At 42.1% G+C, this 18587-nt stretch overlaps 1 protein-coding gene across 1 annotated transcript in view; it reads left to right on the plus strand.

The window, feature by feature from the left end:
- The window catches only part of dock1 (dedicator of cytokinesis 1), a 292979-nt gene that overhangs the window by 264030 nt on the left and 10362 nt on the right, over positions 1-18587 (plus strand). Inside the window, 4 exon segments of the mRNA XM_049564198.1 lie at positions 2407-2493; positions 5846-6022; positions 8615-8698; positions 16769-16906. Of these exon segments, the coding sequence (XP_049420155.1) occupies positions 2407-2493; positions 5846-6022; positions 8615-8698; positions 16769-16906 (486 nt within the window).

Here is an 18587-nt window from a genome sequence, read left to right on the forward strand (position 1 = left end):
CAGAACTCTCATTAAACACAGGAAAAAATGGTTGCCAACAGGAAGATCCAGAATAAATAAAATTATTGACAGTGATCCAAATCTGGTTGCCTACTGCAACTATTACTGTCGAGTCCTGATTTTTACTACGTCTTATGAGTTATGCTTCGTGCACGCTTAATTATACCCAGGTTGCAAATGACAAAGGCAACAAATTAAACCCATTCGTGCTCTCCTCTGTTTATTGTGGCATCAATTCAGCTGAGCGGGATGATGTATTCAACTCATCTCAGACTGACTGATAGGACTCTCTCCGTCCTGACAGTGAGGTGATGGGTACCTATTGCTAGACATATTGCAACTGTCAAACCTGTTAACTACGTGAGTAAGTATGCTAAAGCTGACTCACTTAATTGTTCAAATTGAGGTGTTGTTTTTCCTCGCACATACCAATGAAAAATATTCAAAGGGGACCTATTAGGCTGCTTTTTTTGTCATATATACAGTATAATGTAAAAGTAATCCCTGTCAGCAAAAACCTCAGGCTTCAAACCGTTCTGAATACTCTGTTTTCAGTGTTATGTTTTCCTTAAAGACAAGCCGATGTTAGCTGGTGACAGACTTCCTTATATGGTCAGCTACTCCAGGCACACCTGCTGCAAGTGTTTACATTTTGTAGCCTACACTGCTACATGTGGCTACATGCTAACGTCAGGGAAACATGTAATCTTGGTTGCAGACGTTGTTGATTTCTCAAATTTTGCCAGTATCTATTAGTTCTGTGCAACCTTGCAATTTTGTCCAATCACTGCAACTTCGGTGGCTATCAACTGTTGCTGTCCCCCATCACAAATAGATTATATTTCTGTGGGAAACACTGAATACTTTTAATAATAAGATCCAAATCTGAGATAGCAGCACAGCTATTTTTTGCAGTTTTCACTTTCCCCTGCAACTTCATTGCAAAAAAAATTAGATTAAATGATATAAAAATGGCCATAAACATTGCAACATGTATCGAAATGTTTTAGAAAAGCTGATGTTAGGCATTTCAGGCTGCTATAATCCCAGAAGCAGCCAGCGAAATTGCGGAGGGACTTTTTATTGGTGATTTTATTGGCTATTTTCCGTTACAGTTGTTCTACGTGCTGCAGTAGAGTGGTGCAGGAATGAGTCCTACAACCTGGAATGAGTTAGCATCTTAGCACTTCAATGTTTTTTTTTTAGATAGAGATAAGGCCTGAGATAAGGTTTGTAGTTAACACAAGCTTAAGAGACATTTGCATTTTGTTCTACAACATAAAAATACCTCACTTGTACATTCTGAAGCTTTTATGTGTCTTAAAAAAGGCAGCTAGCAACAAGCTAAATAAGACTACAAAATGTCATCACACGAAACACAGCTGTACAGGCTCGTTGTGGTGGTGACGATGAAGTCATACGACTGTAGTGGAGTTCTTTTTGTAGTGTAATGTTAGCTTTTTGCTTCTGGCAATTGCATTTCCGCTTTAAAAATCCTAAAAAGGCCCGCCCACTAGTTCCCCCGGTAGAGCAGGTGCCCCATGCACAAAGGCTATGTCTTTGCCACAGTGGCTGCAGTTTCGATTCCAACTCTGGCCCCTTGCTGCATGTCATCCCCCCTCTCTGTCCCCATTTCTCGCAGATTTTCCCATCTAGTAAAGGCAAAAATGCCCCCCAAAAAATCATAAAAATCCCATCAGCTTTATGTTGAGGGGACAGGGCAAGGCTAACTTCCTGTTGACCTACAAAAAAGAAATGTCATCCCCTGCAACACTCTGTAACAGAGACCCTGAGATACAGAAGACCTGGAAACACTGACCAATCAGAGCAGACTGGGCTTTTTTGGAAGGGGGCCTTAAAGAGACATGCACTAAAACAGAGTGATTCAGGTAGAGGGTGAATACAGGTGTTCCAGCACAGACAGCATGATGAAAATAGTGTTTTTAACTATTAAAGCATGTTAGCATGTTCTAGTAGAAACCTAGAATACAAGTATGAGCCTGAAAATAAGCACAATAGATCCTCTGTGAATGCTGAAACCCTCTGCAAGGGAAGCCGTCGTCTCTTGTGGTGTATGTTGTTGTTCTGAAGATTTAGAGTCATTATTTGAGCTCCATGATGTATTAGAGGAGATTCCATCTTATTTGGGCTGTCAGTGAGCGGGCCTTAATGAGCTGCCATCCAGACAGGGAGGTAGCACGCACCTCCATCTCACCAGCTCCCCCCTACAATGGGCTTTGATTGAACAGCCATTACATCATCTTACTCTCATTCATGCTACGACAGTCTAAGAGCTTGTTTCAATGTGGTTTGGCACAAAATCGGCAGCAAATTGATGTCTAAAGTGCCTGTCGTGTCTTCTGCGCCGAGTTCTGATTTTGTGTCTCTGTCATTTCTTGTCAACAGAACATGTGGATTGAGAGGACCACGTACACGACAGCATACAAGCTTCCTGGCATCCTGCGCTGGTTTGAAGTCAAGTCAGTCTCCACAGTGAGTATGAAGGGCCTGTGTGCCAGACAGGCCTCCTAATCAGATGAGGATCTGCAGCCTTGCTCAGAGGCAATCGATATGATTTGTCCACTTAAGCTGTATAGACAGCCGTGTGGACACAGGCATGCCACTCCCCGGACTAACGACAGGGCACGTTCGCTCTCTGCCAGAGGGCCCACATTGATTCGCCTAGCACTCCTCGAAGACTGTTCCCACTGAAAATAGCTGCGCAGCACAAATACAAGTGGAGGAGAGTTCAGAGCTCAGTCAGTCACTGTTTACTTTCCTGTAATAGAAATACCTGGATTGCTGTACTTAAAACCGGTTGATGAGAGGACGGTGTAACAGCTGCAACAAATGACTTTTAAGTGTTTACTGTAGCACTTGGAATGGGCACATTTCCCCTCCGTCCCACTGAAACTGCATTAAAATTTCATTATTTTAGCTCTGTTGTTTTGACTAATTAGAAATGCTGGTCTGGTGTCCCCATTCTGAGCCGGGATGTTGTCTGGTGGAAGAGGGAGTGTGGAGAAATGAGTGCAGTAAAATAAGTTGGGAGCACAAGAGCAGGTTACAGTATCACTTAGAGCCAAAACATCCCGCCTCATTCTTTTAATGTGTCGTTAGTTTGTCCCAAAACAAATGCACTACTTAGCGTAATTAGCCCGGCAAAGTATTACGCAATCAATTACTCTTTGTCGCCTTGATTAGTCACTTTCATGTCTGTGCTGGTGAGGGCTCTATAAAAGGGGCACTTCTGAGGGTCTATCCTTAGCTAAGGTGTTGCCTACAGTCTGCTCACTCAGTATATAGTGCATGAAATTTATTTTTCAAAATGGGGGAAATTCCCTTTTAAGTTTTTCACATAGTTATACACTTTTGGGTGAGGCTTAACTATGCTTACTATGGCCTTGTCCTATTAGTACATCAGATTGTATTTGGTCACTCTGGTGTTGTTCCAGTGACATCACACATCAGTGGGGCCTTCGTTAAGGCCAGTTTTTACCCTTACTTTTTGTACTAAACAGAAAAATACAAACGGACACCAATCAACGTTTCTCTTTTTCACCGAAGTAAGACTAACTTTGGCTTATTTGCCTCGTCAACTGCTTGTATCTAAAACAGTCTTATTCAGTCTTGTTAGTCATCTAGCCAGTTAGTCCACTGTGTCTCAGCTGTATGTTGAGCAGCGTCTCTCACTGGTGCTTCGGAAGCAGCCACAGTTAAGTGACATCATGTTTCAACAAACATAAAATTAATAGCAACAAAAGAAACTACATAATACAATATTTTACAAGTTTAAAAGTAACAGTTGGTTGTTAAAACCTCAAAGAAACCTCATCACAGTGAGTGTACGACGTGCTGCAAGTTTGTTTGTTTGTTTGTTAATCTGAACGTCTTTACCACAGTTAGCCCATTAAAACAGCGGCAGTGGCAACAGTACACATTAAAATGGCTGCCACCCTGACCATCCTGCTGTGCCGATTAGAAAGGGAATGTTTGTTCTACTCTCATTTTATTTTTATATTCTGTTCTTCCCTTTTCCCAGCTGTATGAAGTGACTAAAAGTGGACATTGCAACAAGCTGAACAGCGTCAGAGAAACACTGATTTGTAACATGAAACTGCTTTATACAGTGTTTTTACTGGTTTAACCCTTCGAAACCTGTAGCGACATCACTCCAAACACCTTTTGCAAGTATTTTTTTGATACCTGAACTAATTGGTTTGATTTCTTTTAAAAGATAAGGAACTTTTTTGGCATGAAATTTCCTGCAAATAATAGATGAAGAAAAAGAAATTAGCCGAGAGAGAGAATTATTAGAAAATTATAACAACAACAACAAAAACCAAGGGGAAAATGTACAGAAAATTCAATGTATAATTATGATAATATTTATAATTATACATTTAAAATTAGGTTATAGCAAAAATATATATATATTCTGTATGTTTATTGTTATTATTTTTATTTTATTTTAGCCCCTTTTTTAGGTCATTTTTGTTTTTTGTTTTTTGGGTTTTTTTTGTCTTGTCCTAATTTTCACTTTTTTGGAACTTTTTTACTGGTATCATGCTCATATTTGGGTCATTTCTTGTTTTTAAAGAAATCAGTCAACTCAGGTTTTAGAGGGTTAAATCACCTGGTCTGTTTAATTTGAAGAGGAAGAGACCTCTGTGAATAATTTGTCTCCTGGTAAAAATGTCCTGAACAATGAACACTAAAGGAATCCTTACCTGGAGAAGTTTCCACTGGTTGCAACCTGCACCCCTCACTAGTAGATGCCACTAAATCCTGCACACTGCTCCTTTAAATGTGTGCGGGAATACCCCTATTACAAGTGCCAAATTTGCAGGAATTGATGAAATTATGCACAGTACCCCCAATCCAGGCCCTGACCTCTTTTTCATAGCCTAGCACCACACGACAGCCACACACCAGGCATCTTGGACATTCAGCTCACCACAATAATCCTTCTAGTTAGTACATCCTCAACACAATCATTTCAATCCAAAGATCTGATCCCGCCCTAACTCCCTAGTCCCTGTAGCGAAGTGCTATTCTCCATTGCCACACTAACTCAAAGCAGAGGCCTCTTCCTTCAGGCTGGGTTGGAACATACTGTCAGGAGCAGCTTGCCCTCCAGATGAGCCAGGGAGAGGCCAGGTCCCTGAGGTTAGACTCTCTATTTAAAGCTTAATGACTGGGCTGAGATTCACCAAGCTAAAACCCTCCATCTGACAATGCTTTTTATCAAGCTGGACTGAGACATACCGGCACAGATTGGAGATTTGTCTCCCTGGCACAACATCTTTATTTTTTTTGGCTGGGGTCTAAGTCTGACATTTACTCAACAATCCACTCATGTTTCCTCTAAATTCTTACTAGCAAGCTGCAAGGAGGTGATGTTTTTTTTCCCCCCATCCAAAGTAATGAGTTTGCTTCCACGTGCAGTAACACGGATTGAGTTGGAATTTTCATTCACACAATAGTGGAATTAATGTCAGCATGTCCAAGTATTTTATTCATTTTTCTCAGACTTATATTTTGTTGACATGGGAACTGAAATTCCCTTACACCAACGTGCTATCCATCTTTATTTGACAGTTGCAGGTTCATGTATGGGCGCATAGGAAAATGATTCATTGCTTCTCTATCCTCCATGATTTATGTGCATAGTTAAGGGTTTCTAAGCCCATACTCTAATAACCTATCCCTAGTCAGTGAACGCAAAATGTTTCTGCACTACTGTTGGGATTACAGAGACAGTAGTGATGTATGTGTGTGTATGCACTCAAAGGGATGTATAAGTGCTGAGGATAGTTGATAACACCTTCACTTAACTTCACAGGAGGAGATCAGCCCACTGGAGAACGCCCTGGAGACGATGCAGCTGACCAATGAGAAGATCAGCAGCATGGTGCAGAGGCATCTCAACGATCCTAACCTTCCAATCAACCCCCTCTCCATGTTGCTGAATGGGATTGTGGACCCAGCAGTCATGGGAGGTTTTACCAACTATGAGAAGGTAGAAAACATGAAAAAGTTCTGGATTTATTTCATCCCGTTATTGTCTCAACCTGTACACCTGTATGTCCACATTTTGAGCATTGTGTTAGTTCAGGCAGGACACGATGGCAAGCTCATCTCACTGCTACTGCTTTCCCTGCCTTAGGCTTTCCTTGTAGGCGCATGGAGGGGCAGACAGGTGTGCTCTCTCTGCCTTAAGTCTATCCAAGCAGGCACGTATGAGTGACTTTCTGCAAAGGCCAAAGGAAAGGCAGAGAGGCCGCAGAACAGAGCCATACCGCCAAATATAATACTGCAAATGGAAATAAGGTTTTCTTTGACTAAATGTTCCTGACTGAACTCCATTTTTAGTGTCACTCTACTTTAAGAGAAGGAATAATTTGACATTTTGGGAAATTTGCTTTTTTTGTTTGAGTTGATAAGGAGATCAGTACCACTAAATATTAAGCTAAAGCCAGAAGATGGTTAGCTTCGCATAAAGACTGAAAGCTGGGAGAAGCTAGCTAGCCTGCTCCTCTCTTAAGCTAACAAAAACCACCTATCAGCACCTCTAAAGCTCATTACCTACCTCATGTAACATCCTTGTCATCACAGTGAGGTTGCCAGGCGATCAGGAGACTTCAGAGACTTCAAAGACGTCGTCTGGCACATAAACCCTGTAACACATGAGTAGTTGTTTTTGTGCACTTCAGCGGTTGTAAAGAAATGACAAAAAAAAACGTGTTAATTAGTGAGCTTTAGGGCAGAGTCCTGCATAAGTATGATTTACAAGACCTGCTCTCAAACCTGAACTGTGGCTTGTAATACTGCACCCACCACCTGCACATATGACCAATTAGTTCAGCACTCGACCTGCCAACACAAGATATGTGGCCCGACACGTAACAGCAAATCTTCAATAACCATGCACTGTTCAAATAATTCAGTGAGGCAGCACGTTTGAAGTGATCATTTTGGGACATTTTATACATGTGAAACTAAAATAGGTGAATATATTTTAAAACTTTAGTAAGTAAAGAAACCAGAACTGAATCCAGTAATAAGATGAAGGTAAAATACAACCCGCAAATCACAGTTTTTTGCGGGTCAACCACCCACAGCTATCCAACCCGATGCAGGACTCTGCTTTAGAAGTACTGATAGGCAGATGTTGTTTCCTTTGGACAGAGTCTGGCCTTGCTGTTTCCCTCTGTTTCAGTCATGCATCATATATATACTTCTGCGAAAAAGCTTGTGCAGAGCTTTCACAGACACGCTGTGCACCTCCTGAGCAACGTGACTATGTGCCAGGCACTGCAGATGCCGTTGAAGTTTGACAGCACATCAGAGCCAGTAGGTGGGATTTTGCGGACAAGTACCTCACATTCGTTACAGCAACAGCAATTAGCATGGACCAGTTTGAAGAAAAGCTAGCGGAGCAACTCAGAAGATGTCAACACTTGTATTATTGATAAAAATTAGTTAACACTTCCCAAAAGGAGATTACAATAATAGCTGGAGAGCAATGAGAGTCTAGTTGTAAATGGAAGCCTCTGAGAGACATTTTAGCAAAAATAATCAGCTCCTGGCTTCTTCCCTTTCATCAAGCATAGGAAAATGGAGCGCAGTTATGGAGCTACAGTGGACATTAGTTGTGCAAACTTTAATAGCAAGTCCCAACATGCATGTGTGAAATTACATACTACACGCACTCTGCTGCAGTAGTGGCGCGTCAGTCCCATAATTTCACACTCAAAACGAAGTGAAGAAGCTTATTTCCCATAATGTCCAACACAAGATCTTCTGACACATTTTTATATTCCTGAAAATGTCTGTAAATTTCTAATACATCAATCTACATTTAAAGCAAGTTCATATAAGCCCTTGTTTTCATGCTGTGAAATGAAATCATAATCTCATGCGTATTTTAGATCCTGGAAGCTATAATTTCATCAGCCTTAACATTATTATCACTACACTTGTGACCAGTCTCTCACACATCATTTGCCTCTCAACATCACAGAGCATCATAAATCCGTTTTTGTTTGATGTGACCTGAGCCTTTTTTTTACTTTCAAAACTCAATCTTCCCTGCATGCTGTTTTTTTTAGCACATTTCTAGTGTTCTCACTGTTTTGTTTTGTTTTTTTAGCGGCACACTCCATTCACTGTAACACAGTAGCAACTCATGTGGAAAGAGAAACTCTTTTGAAATAGTGTTTGATCATAAAAAAAGTGATAGCCTGCTGGTTTTCCAGCATATATCACAACCTGGAATAGATTCATATTGGTCTCGTGAAACGGTGCAGTATGAGTCAGAGGAGGAACGATGTGAATTCTTTGCCCTCAGGTCACTCCTTCGTCTCGGTGAAATAGTGCAGGTGGTGGAGGAGAGACGGATGTCTCGAGTATATTTTTTCTCATCTTAACAGCTTCTCCCGATGCTTCCCCCCTTTGAATGTCTTTTTTTTCTCCCTCGTTTCTCATTTTATTTATATTACAAACTTCTTCACATTTCAGATTATTCCCTCCATCTTACTCTGTAGTTACCCCTCCTTTTCCTCCCTTCATACAAACAGACTTACTCTAGTATTCTCTCTCTCTCCAACAGGCCTTCTTCAATGATAAGTACATGCAGGAACACCCAGAGGACCTTGAGAAAATAGAGAAACTGAAGGACTTGATCGCCTGGCAGGTAAGACTGAAGCTCCTACACCTGCAGCTATGTGGAGTGCATATGATCTTGGGGAAGCATCGCACCGTAGTTCATAAAGCATCAGTCTGTGTCGCCAAACATATCAGGGTTCAAGGAAAAGTGTCATGGCCTGCTCGTCACAAATTACACGCTTGTTTACTTTAAAAGATGACGTTTTTCATCATATTACATGGTATTTCTTTTTCCATGGCGCACAGAAAGAGCAGAGGAATAAATAGCCTACAGGCAGCCAAAATACTGAGTGTGATAAGATGGTATGGGGGAGCATGACATGCATGAAAATTTGAATTCATGCCACTTGGCCTTTCAGCATGAGTGGGCTTTCCTAATTTGCATGGATTTGCTTTGGGCTATTCACTTAGCCTTTCAGGTGCTGAAAGATAGTGGCCTTATATGCAAGTTGCTGTGGTTTAAGTTATTAAGGAGTTAATTAATTGAATCAAAAGCAGAAATTTGGGAGCCATGGGAGCACCACCCCAGCAAGGGCCCTATAGACACCAGGCAGTGTGTTTTGACACCTGAAAGTCTTTCACACACAGCGGAGAGTTTGTATGCTGAAGGATACGTGTTTGGTTCTGTATATTATGGCATTTATATCTGAAATATTGTCCCCTTACTAAAGCGCTGCTGCTGCAAAATGAAAAGTCACTCTGAAAGGTTACAGCTGAAAATATAATATCGTTTGAAGAACTTGTGAGTGCACTGCCAAGAGTGTCCAATGACGGTAACTGAAGTGAGCAGGGGGAAAAGTGTGTTAAAGAGTTCAGTGGAGATAATAGCGAGGGAGAGTGCTGAAGCAAACATTCTGAAGTTAAGGAGGACGCTCCACTGCGTGAAGAGACAGCGAGAGATCAGCACTGGCGGTTTTGCGAGCTCTGCACCCTCGCTCAGCCCAGAGGAAGTGCACACACAGCAGACATGAAAATGCTCATACACACATATTGCTGGAGTACGTCGCAACACGTGCTTTTTAACAGCTTACTATGAATCTCCGCAGATCTTTAGCTCATTTGTGGCTCATCTTTGATTAATAAACCCCCAGCTTGTCATTGCTTTCTAGTGGAATAACAAAACCACTCTTAGAAAGCTGCACTGTTGGTTTTCTGTTTTGTTTTGCTCTTTTTATTACTCTCTCTTAACTCTTCAGCTCTGAACTAGGGGTCACTTTAATAATCAGGAAGTCATTGTTTCCTGCCTTATGGTTCACCCAGGAATTGAGCACAGATACAAGAAGTTTGTCTGTCTGCTTCCTATCGCTAGTTGCAAGGAAAAAGGAAGTTAATTGAATTTGCAGTAGTTGTTCCCCTCTCCGTTGTTGTAAAATAGGTCAACTTTGTGCTCTGCATCTCTGGCGGAACTCCTCTGAATCTGAAAAGTTCTTTTGTGTTTGTGAAACCTTTTGTCTTTGCAAGGCACCATGATTCACACAGGAATATATTGGCTTCTCATTTGATGTCATCTGTGATGCTGCTCGCATGTTTATTCCTCCTTAGAAGTAAAACTGTGTTTTAAAATTACTATTATCCATATTAGACGTTAATCTAGTGTTTCCATATTCATTTTTTGAAGACATTCAGATTGTGTAAACATGAGGATATGTAGGGTATCACTGACTGAAGCAGAAGTTGACAAAGCAGGTGAGGGCAGCCTAAAAATAAACTACTTCATTACTCCTGGAAAGATGTGAATATCACAAATGCATTATATCTGACAAGGTTGGAGTATGCGACCAGATTTTACCTTTAAGACCTATCAGTTATTTTTATATCCATCTCGAAGCAAAGGCTGAACAATAACGTCTGTAAGACTATGTTTGTTCCAAAGCTTTGTGTAGGTTCCAATGTGATACATAAAATGTGAAAGATAACCATTTCCGCATCAATTTGAGATTTCAGCCCGACTAGAATAGTGTTGGAAATCAAACTGCAATTTTGAAATGATCCTCCACCCACAATCCACAGTACTAATTAGCAGGAGCTCAGTTGTGCACCCGGTCACACCAGTATGAGATTAACGCATTGCACGATCTTGGCAGCTGGTTAAAAAAAAACGTCCCTCACATCAAGCTAACCAAGTGTTTGAAATCACGGTGGTATGTATCTTCCATGAGCACAAAAAGACACGATTGAAGTCGTTTGGTGTGATCATCACAGAGACATGTCATAGAGAAAGCAGAAATACGTTTGTCGAGCCCACGCCAAACATACACACAAGGAACCCTTTTTAAAGAGATGACTAAGGCAGAGTTGTTGATATGAAATGGTATCAGCTTTCTCCTTGCCAGAGACAGCATGCTTGTTTATCTCGCGTCTTGAATCTGTCTAAATGAGACAAATGAAGGCGAGCCTGCTCCAATGAACAAACTAAACGTTCGAAATGAGCCAGCATGCACTGTTATTCTGAAATACCCATTGTCCTCGTCTAGTAATTAGAGAGGAAATGAGCAAGTGGAAATCAGGAAATTAGGTATTGTAGAAAGCTCCCTGGCAAATACAAAGTAGGTGTTTTGTGTGATGTTTCTGGTTATAATTGGCAAACGCTCTAGACAGATGCCTAAATTAGCAGCTTTAACTTCTCACTGCACCATGATCCATTCTATTTTAAAGTTGTTAAGGGTAGCTGGGTGATCAATAAATTGAATAAAAGACCCAAGAAGGCAGTTTTCACAAGAGAACCATCAACATAAACAGAATATTTAGCCCCCTTTCCCACTGGACAAAACACCCACTAACATCTGGCTCTTCTCATTTAGTGGGAAAAGTTACAATTGGCATTCAAATGACTGCAGTCGTCACCAGTGTTTATCAACTCCAGCTCCAGTCAGCAGCAATGTAAACACTGTATCTGGGTGGACACAGTAATTTATGCCCCTTCTCAAGCGTGACCGTCACTTACTTCTGGAACTTCTGCAACTCTGAACCTGAAATTCCACCCAAGCAGCGCACAAACAATCATTCTAAAATAGTCGGCACCAAGTTTGAACGAGAGACGAAATAAGTACAGTGCTGCTCTCTATTGTTTACGAAGGACTGGAACGCATATGGTCTTTTACTTCTCGGAAAATGAGAGGTCTTTTACCATCCCTGTTACATGGTGGCTGATCTCGTCCTTTGCTCGGAGTGCAGGGAGCTCCTGGACGTTATTGTCTTCCCAATTTTCTGACCTTTTTCAGACGCTGTTCTTCCTTCTTCAAGTTAGCTGCTAACTGCTTCTAGCAGCTTTTAAAATCTCCCAGGGATGGGTTGCACACATACATGTCAAAATGTCACACCCATAACCACCCGTATCTAGTGGTGGTAATCAGTTTGATCCCCATCACATGACATCCCAAGATACAGCCATCACAATGAAAAACAGGTGCTCTGGGATGCTTGTGTGCCACGTTAGCATCACTCTCACTTTGAAGCGCACATTCCACCCACCTACATTGACAACAGTAGCTTTACGGGTGCAGAAAATGTGGCATGTGTCCGGGCCTTAAAACCGTTTTCTCATTGACATTGAACAGGACACCTCAGAAGAAAGGATTTATACACCTATTTTAACTGGGGTGTCCTGCATTTAACAAAAAAAGATACATGTGCTAGTGTTTGTGGAAAATAGGTATTTCATTGAGAGTTCTGTTTTCTTTTTAGTGTCTTTTGATTAGGATTTTTGCTTGTGATTTTGGTCCCTTCGTCTCATATATAGCAGTCTGCCTGCTTATTAGTCTGTCTGACTCACCACTGGCTGTGTACTTCTCTAAGACCTTTGTGACCTTCATGAAAGGTCTTAATATGTCATCATAGCCTTAATAACCAGCATCTCAAAGGAAATGTGGCTGCCCCAGCACCCTAGGGTGTGGCTCAGAAGTCTGCTCACTGTGCAGTAGAGAGGGGTAGAGTGGCAGGGTTCAGCTAAGAAGACAGAGATCTGAGAGACAGCGCTGATATTAAGCAGCAGTGCCATTTTTTTCATACTTATTTTCAGCGGGTAACAGTGGCATTCACCTGTTTAGAAATGGGGTTGGGGGTTGATTTGTAATCACAGCTTGTCCACAGAGTGCAGCTTGAAAGGTGAATGTTTAGTTCAAAAGTTGTGGTTCGCCTGGAAATATGATGGGAGACTAAGCACATACACGAGGAGACATCAACCCTCTTTTTATGTTCTGGAAGTACAGGAAAAGAAAACACTTTGATGCAGAGGAATCCTTGGCCTGATTTTTTGATTTGCTGCTTTATTCTAAATGTGTTCTAGTTTGCTCCCTATTTACAGTAAACTTATATGGGCTCATGACGTCCCAGTGTGCATCACATTTAAAGCTGCAATCAGTGATTTCTGACCACTTGGGGGAAGAAAAACTGAGAGCAAACTCCCAGAAACGTAGCCCTTGCAACGTTACCCTTGAGTCACTCACTGTTTATCAAGTGTTCCTGGTTGACCTGTTCAGGCTCCGACACCAGCTGACAGATGTCTTCATTCGTGAGCATCTGTAGCTTACCATATATATGTACCATACCATTATTTTTGCATTGTGTCCATTGGCACTAGTTGTAAACAATTGGCAGGTATTCAGCTAATTTAATCTTTCCTTTGAGCTTTTGTATGTTTAACTCTATTTACAGCCCCTCATTTACTTTGGCACATTGCTGTTTTGTACTGGCGGCGTAACATTAGCATACACTTGGCTCAGGGTTTTCTCTCCATTTTTTTTAATTTACTTTACTGTGCCTGACCATTTTCCGCCCATGTCTGTGTTCCTTCATGCCTGCTAGGACGACCAAACCAAACCTCTGCTCTTACTTTCTCAGCCAGCATTTCAGTATCTCACAGAAATTTCTGTCTGGCACTCCAACTTTGCCCTTTTCTCCTATAAAAAAATAACTCTTTGTAAGCTAATCTTTAGAGTAGAATTTTGCAGGGTTTTATGAATGCAGTCCCAGGTAGGGATGGATACTGAAACCCTGTTTTAAAGCTGGGGGAGGCAGATATCTGGGGGTGAGAGAAGCAGCCTTCCTCTTCTGTTCTAAGCCCTCCCACCAAACCAACACAGACGGTGAGGTGCTCAAGCTAACGTTAGCTACATTAACGTAAACTTGAAACTGCAGCTGGCAGAAGCAGAAGGCTAAACTATTAGCAACATTCTCTTCATCCCTGAAAATTTGGGAACTGCCCATTGGTCCGACAGCCCATTGTTCCGACCATATTAAACCCATTGTTCCGAAGTCCGTTCCGAAATCATCATGATGCCCTGTAGTTAAGGTCTGGTTAGGTTTGGGCACCGCCAGGAGCCGTTCAGTACCGCGGACAGTCGGACTAATGGGATGTCGGACCAATGACATGGACCCGAAAATTTTAGCGACATCGATGCGTGTTTTGTTTCACATCAGACTCTCTTTCACACCCTTTTGCATTGTCACTTTTGGCTGCGCTGTGTTGATTTGTGTTTCCATTGCCATTTTAAGCACGCCGTGCTACGCCAAGCCGCAGCGGAGACAGACCTTCTCAGGAGTAGGTCCAAAAGCCTGTATGTTCTTATTTTCTTCTCATCTTTTTTTTTGTTTGTGACGTTTATGGGCATGTACCCCCACAGTACTCGGGTGAGGTCGGGGCTTTATAAAAAGATAGCGACCAGGCGCCAGACCGTAAGCAGCAGGTATCCAAGAGGGACAGCACTGAAAAAACACAATCATAGTGAGGCGAAACACCAAACAAGAGTAACTCTGGGGTTGGGATATACTTTCACTTTTGCTAGTGTGCATGTTTACAAACAGTAACCGACAGTCCTGCTTATTATACTTTTAACAATACCCTTCACTAGCCCCTGGTCTCCAGTGCCTAATTATCTTATATTAACATCAGCCTCACATGAGGTAATATCTCCTACTGATATCCCAAATCCTAAACTCTCTGTCTCTGTTGGACTGCTGGAGCAGAATAAAAAGGTTTTTTTAAAAAGTTGGCATATGTAATTAAACTACTGAACATGTACAGTATGTGTGTGTGTGTGTGTGTGTGTGTGTGTGTGTGTGTGTGTGTGTGTGTGTGTGTTTTTGCAACCTTGAGCCTAAGTGCCTTCCACAATGAGCTCATCTTTGTGCAGCCACCAAGCAGAATTCTGTTGCCATGCCACCACTCAGTCGCACTCAATCATCCTAAGGTCTATAAAAAGATGCGGGTATCCTGAGAGACGTGAATCTTGCCTCAGCTTTCACTCTCGCTGCTTCTTCTCCCTGTTTCCGCCTGTTCCGTCTCACAACACTTTGTCCTTCAGACTCCTCTCCCTCCCCTTTGCCTCTCTTTCCTCTCACCTTTTCTCTCTCCTCTCCTCTCCTCTCCTCTCCTCTCCTCTATCCTCCAAGAGGTCCCAGCGGTGATGATGAAGGTGCTCAATATCAGGGGAAATCCTCGCAGGGTGTCTGCAGCCTTCTCTCATTTATCTTTCTGTGCCAGAGCTTTAGTTTTGCGGAGCACAGTAACTAACTCTCAGTGAGTTAAATATCCTGTGATACATGCTCAGCACCTCTTTTCAATCTGCTCGCTGCATGCTGCCTGTCATAGAATGCTGTTGAATGTATTGCTGCAGTGTATTACATGACTGCAAGCTGATTTTTCAATCATCAGTATTATAGATGTTTTTTCTGCATTACAGTATTCATTTTCTCCCCGTTAATAAGCCCACCGTGTGTTGAAACGTGTGTAAATAAAACATGCACCGTTTGAGATTATTACAAAAGGTTGCATCACGAAAGTGAGCTGGTGTTGTGTGCCAGCTGAGTGAAGTCGGTTCTCGCTGTAGCCTGCTGTGGAGGGGCAGTTTGTCCTCGGAGGCGAGGAAGAAAGGCGAGCAGTCTCTAGGGAATTGGAGGTTAGCAAACACACACTCCTTCTCTTTACTGGCCCACCTATGCCAGATACTTCACACACGTCTTTGTTCTCTGAGGCAACATCCTTTGTTCCATTTGCTCAAGGCTTAGGTGAATTTGTTAGCAGTAAAAGCTACTGTACTTAAGATGAGGCACAAGATGCACTCTGCAGTTTAGTGTTGCCTTGTTTTTGAAGTGTGCAAATGCACCACTCTGACTGGGGCCGATTAATATAAACGTTTGAATTAAATCCCTTTTAATGTGGTATATTTTTTTGTTTTGTTTTTTACTTATTCATAAGCATAAAAGCATAAGCTGCTTTCCTTTCACCTTTAACAGTATTTCTCACTTATAGCAGCGCAGCAGTCAGGGAATATTTTTACAGTTGCCATGGGAAAGAAAAAGGTCTGTTATTACCACAGCTGAATGTAACATCGTTGCCTGTTTCTGGCGAGTTATTGTGCAGCTCTCCACTGCTATACTACAGCCAAAGATGGCATTTTACACTAAAACACCAGGTTCTAGAAAAAAAAAAACAAAAAAAACAATTGACCTGTGATTTCAACCAGAAGACAAAAAAAAATCACTCAAATGCTGGCTTCCCTGGGGATGACGCTTCCTCCTCTTGCCAGATTTAGTCAGCAGAGCTTGCTGACACTGACTGTGGCACTGGGGTTTCCTAATTACTAGTTTTCAGCAGTTTCCAACTCTCCCTCTCTCCCCCTCCTTCTACCTGCCTCTGTTTTGTGTTTAGATTTTGCTATTCACCACCTGCCTACAGTGTGAGAGGCAGCAGTATGCTGGAAAAAGGTGCATTGCGTCTTTATTTGCGTCACTGGTTAAGAGGAAAACATCCATCACATGCAGTACATACCTCTACATGTTTTCTGTCCTTGTTTAATATACCAGTGATGTGTTGATGGTGGGGGTGGGAGGCAGGGGGAGGGAGTCTCATAGCAACAGTCTTCTCTAAAGTCTATATCCACCTGGATAAGGCTGCAGTGGTATTTCCTGTTGTAGATTCACTGCATGTGCTGAGTATGCACAGCCAGGGGGACCAGAGGTCATGTGAGTTAAATTGGTTGTATGTGGCGGGACAGCAGCGTATTCCTCTGATGAATGGAGAACCGGCGTGCCGTTAACCTCTCATCTCTCCAGGGTATGTTGGATGGAGGTTTCTTACACTACTGTTTTGCCCCGCCAGATCCCACACCTCGCCGAAGGTGTCCGCATCCACGGGGAGAAGGTCACGGAGGCGCTGAGGCCTTTCCACGACCGCCTGGAGGCCTGCTTCAAGCAACTGCGGGAGAAGGTTGAGAAACAGTATGGGGTAAAGACCCTGGTAAGAGCTTTTCCTTGTTTGTGACCTTTCTGTTACACGAAAAGTGCTTTGTAGCTCCGTGTGGTCATTTTTAGCAGGCACTAATGGAATCTGCAGCAGTTACTTTTATTTCTTCTGCTGTGTTGACCGAGGATTTCACATCAATATGTTATTGTTACACCTTCCAGAAATCCATTATCTTGGATTCTTGTCCTTCTGTTCCTTTGTTTGGTTTAACATTTATTACACACACACACACACACACACACACACATTTATATACCTGACCATGCATATCGGCCTATACCGAGCCATGATACCATTTCATTATAAATAATAGTAGTGTTCAAAGTGTTCCACCATTTACGTCTCTGCAGAAGCAGACTTGCCAGACTGCACCCTGAGGTTGACCCCACCTGTCAGAGGTGTCATGCTGCCCCCGCTACACTATACCACATGTTTCCCTCCTGTCATTCGATTGCCCCATTTTGGTCGTCTATATTTGAAACTCTTTCACAGATGTATGGTCGTAATATACCACCAAACTCTGTAATTGCTGTGTTTGAAGCAGCTCCACAAGGCTTGTCCCTTCAAGTAGTCGATCAAATTCCATGGCTTTGGCATCCCTTCTGGCCTGGCGAGTAATTCTCCTGAAGTGGAAGGACAGGGCTCCACCTTCACATGTGCGTTGGGTCAGAGAGGTGATGGCACACCTAAAGCTAGAAGAGCTGAGATATCGCAGTCAGGGGCTCTATTAAAAAGTACTGCGAAGCGTGGCAGCCCTTCCTGGACTACTTTAACAAGCTTCCATGTGCCAAGTTGACTGAATAAGTATTTATTTTATTATTTTAATTATTATCTAATTTATTTCAATTTATTTTCTCTTTTTTTTATCTGTCTGTTATTATCCCTGTTATCCAATATAACAGAACTAGATGGCACCAAAAAAATTACATTTGAAAAACTCAACAGCAATGTGTCAGAAATCCGAAAATCTAAAAATGGCAGGGCTACTCAAGATAATCCACAGTCCTTGTTGTGAGCAGTTTCATGCAGATGTTATTTTCTTTCTCCCAAACTACACCTGCCAACCGCATCACCGCACAGAAGGAAATGTGCATCACCTCTCTGTTGACAGCACAAGGTGTAAACATTAATGACGTCCTCTTCTGCTTAGCTGTAATGTAAGCCAACTCAGTGGTACCAGGTGAGCAAGCCGTAGATGTGCTTCCTTCTGTGCAGTGATACACCTGGTGGGTGTAGTTCGGTAGAAAAAAAAAATAGTTCCTATATGAAACTGCTCACAACAAGGTCTGTGGATTATCTTGAGTACCTGGGTCACGATATCTGGAAAGGGATGTTGCTGGTTCTGCTGTATTGGAGAGAGGGCAGACATCTCTACGGCGGATATCTCCGACACTTGGTAACTGGTAAATAGCACTACAGTTGAGAGGAAAAATATGCATGTATGATTTAAGGTGAACTGTCCCTTTAAGAAAACAAACAGCGTAATTAAGACATCAATGTTGTATTCCATTTCTAAGAGCTGATGTCAGGACCACAAACATAATTAACAAATACCTCATTAAGCTACTAATTTCTGACTCTGAGTTCCCTGTTCCTTTACGCTACATCCTCCAAATGCACTCAGAACATGTATGTCATACTTGCCCTTTACTTTTAGCTGAAGTCAGCTTGTTTG

The sequence above is a fragment of the Epinephelus fuscoguttatus genome, linkage group LG20, assembly GCF_011397635.1.
Source record: "Epinephelus fuscoguttatus linkage group LG20, E.fuscoguttatus.final_Chr_v1".
Classification (NCBI taxonomy): Eukaryota; Metazoa; Chordata; class Actinopteri; order Perciformes; family Serranidae; genus Epinephelus; species Epinephelus fuscoguttatus.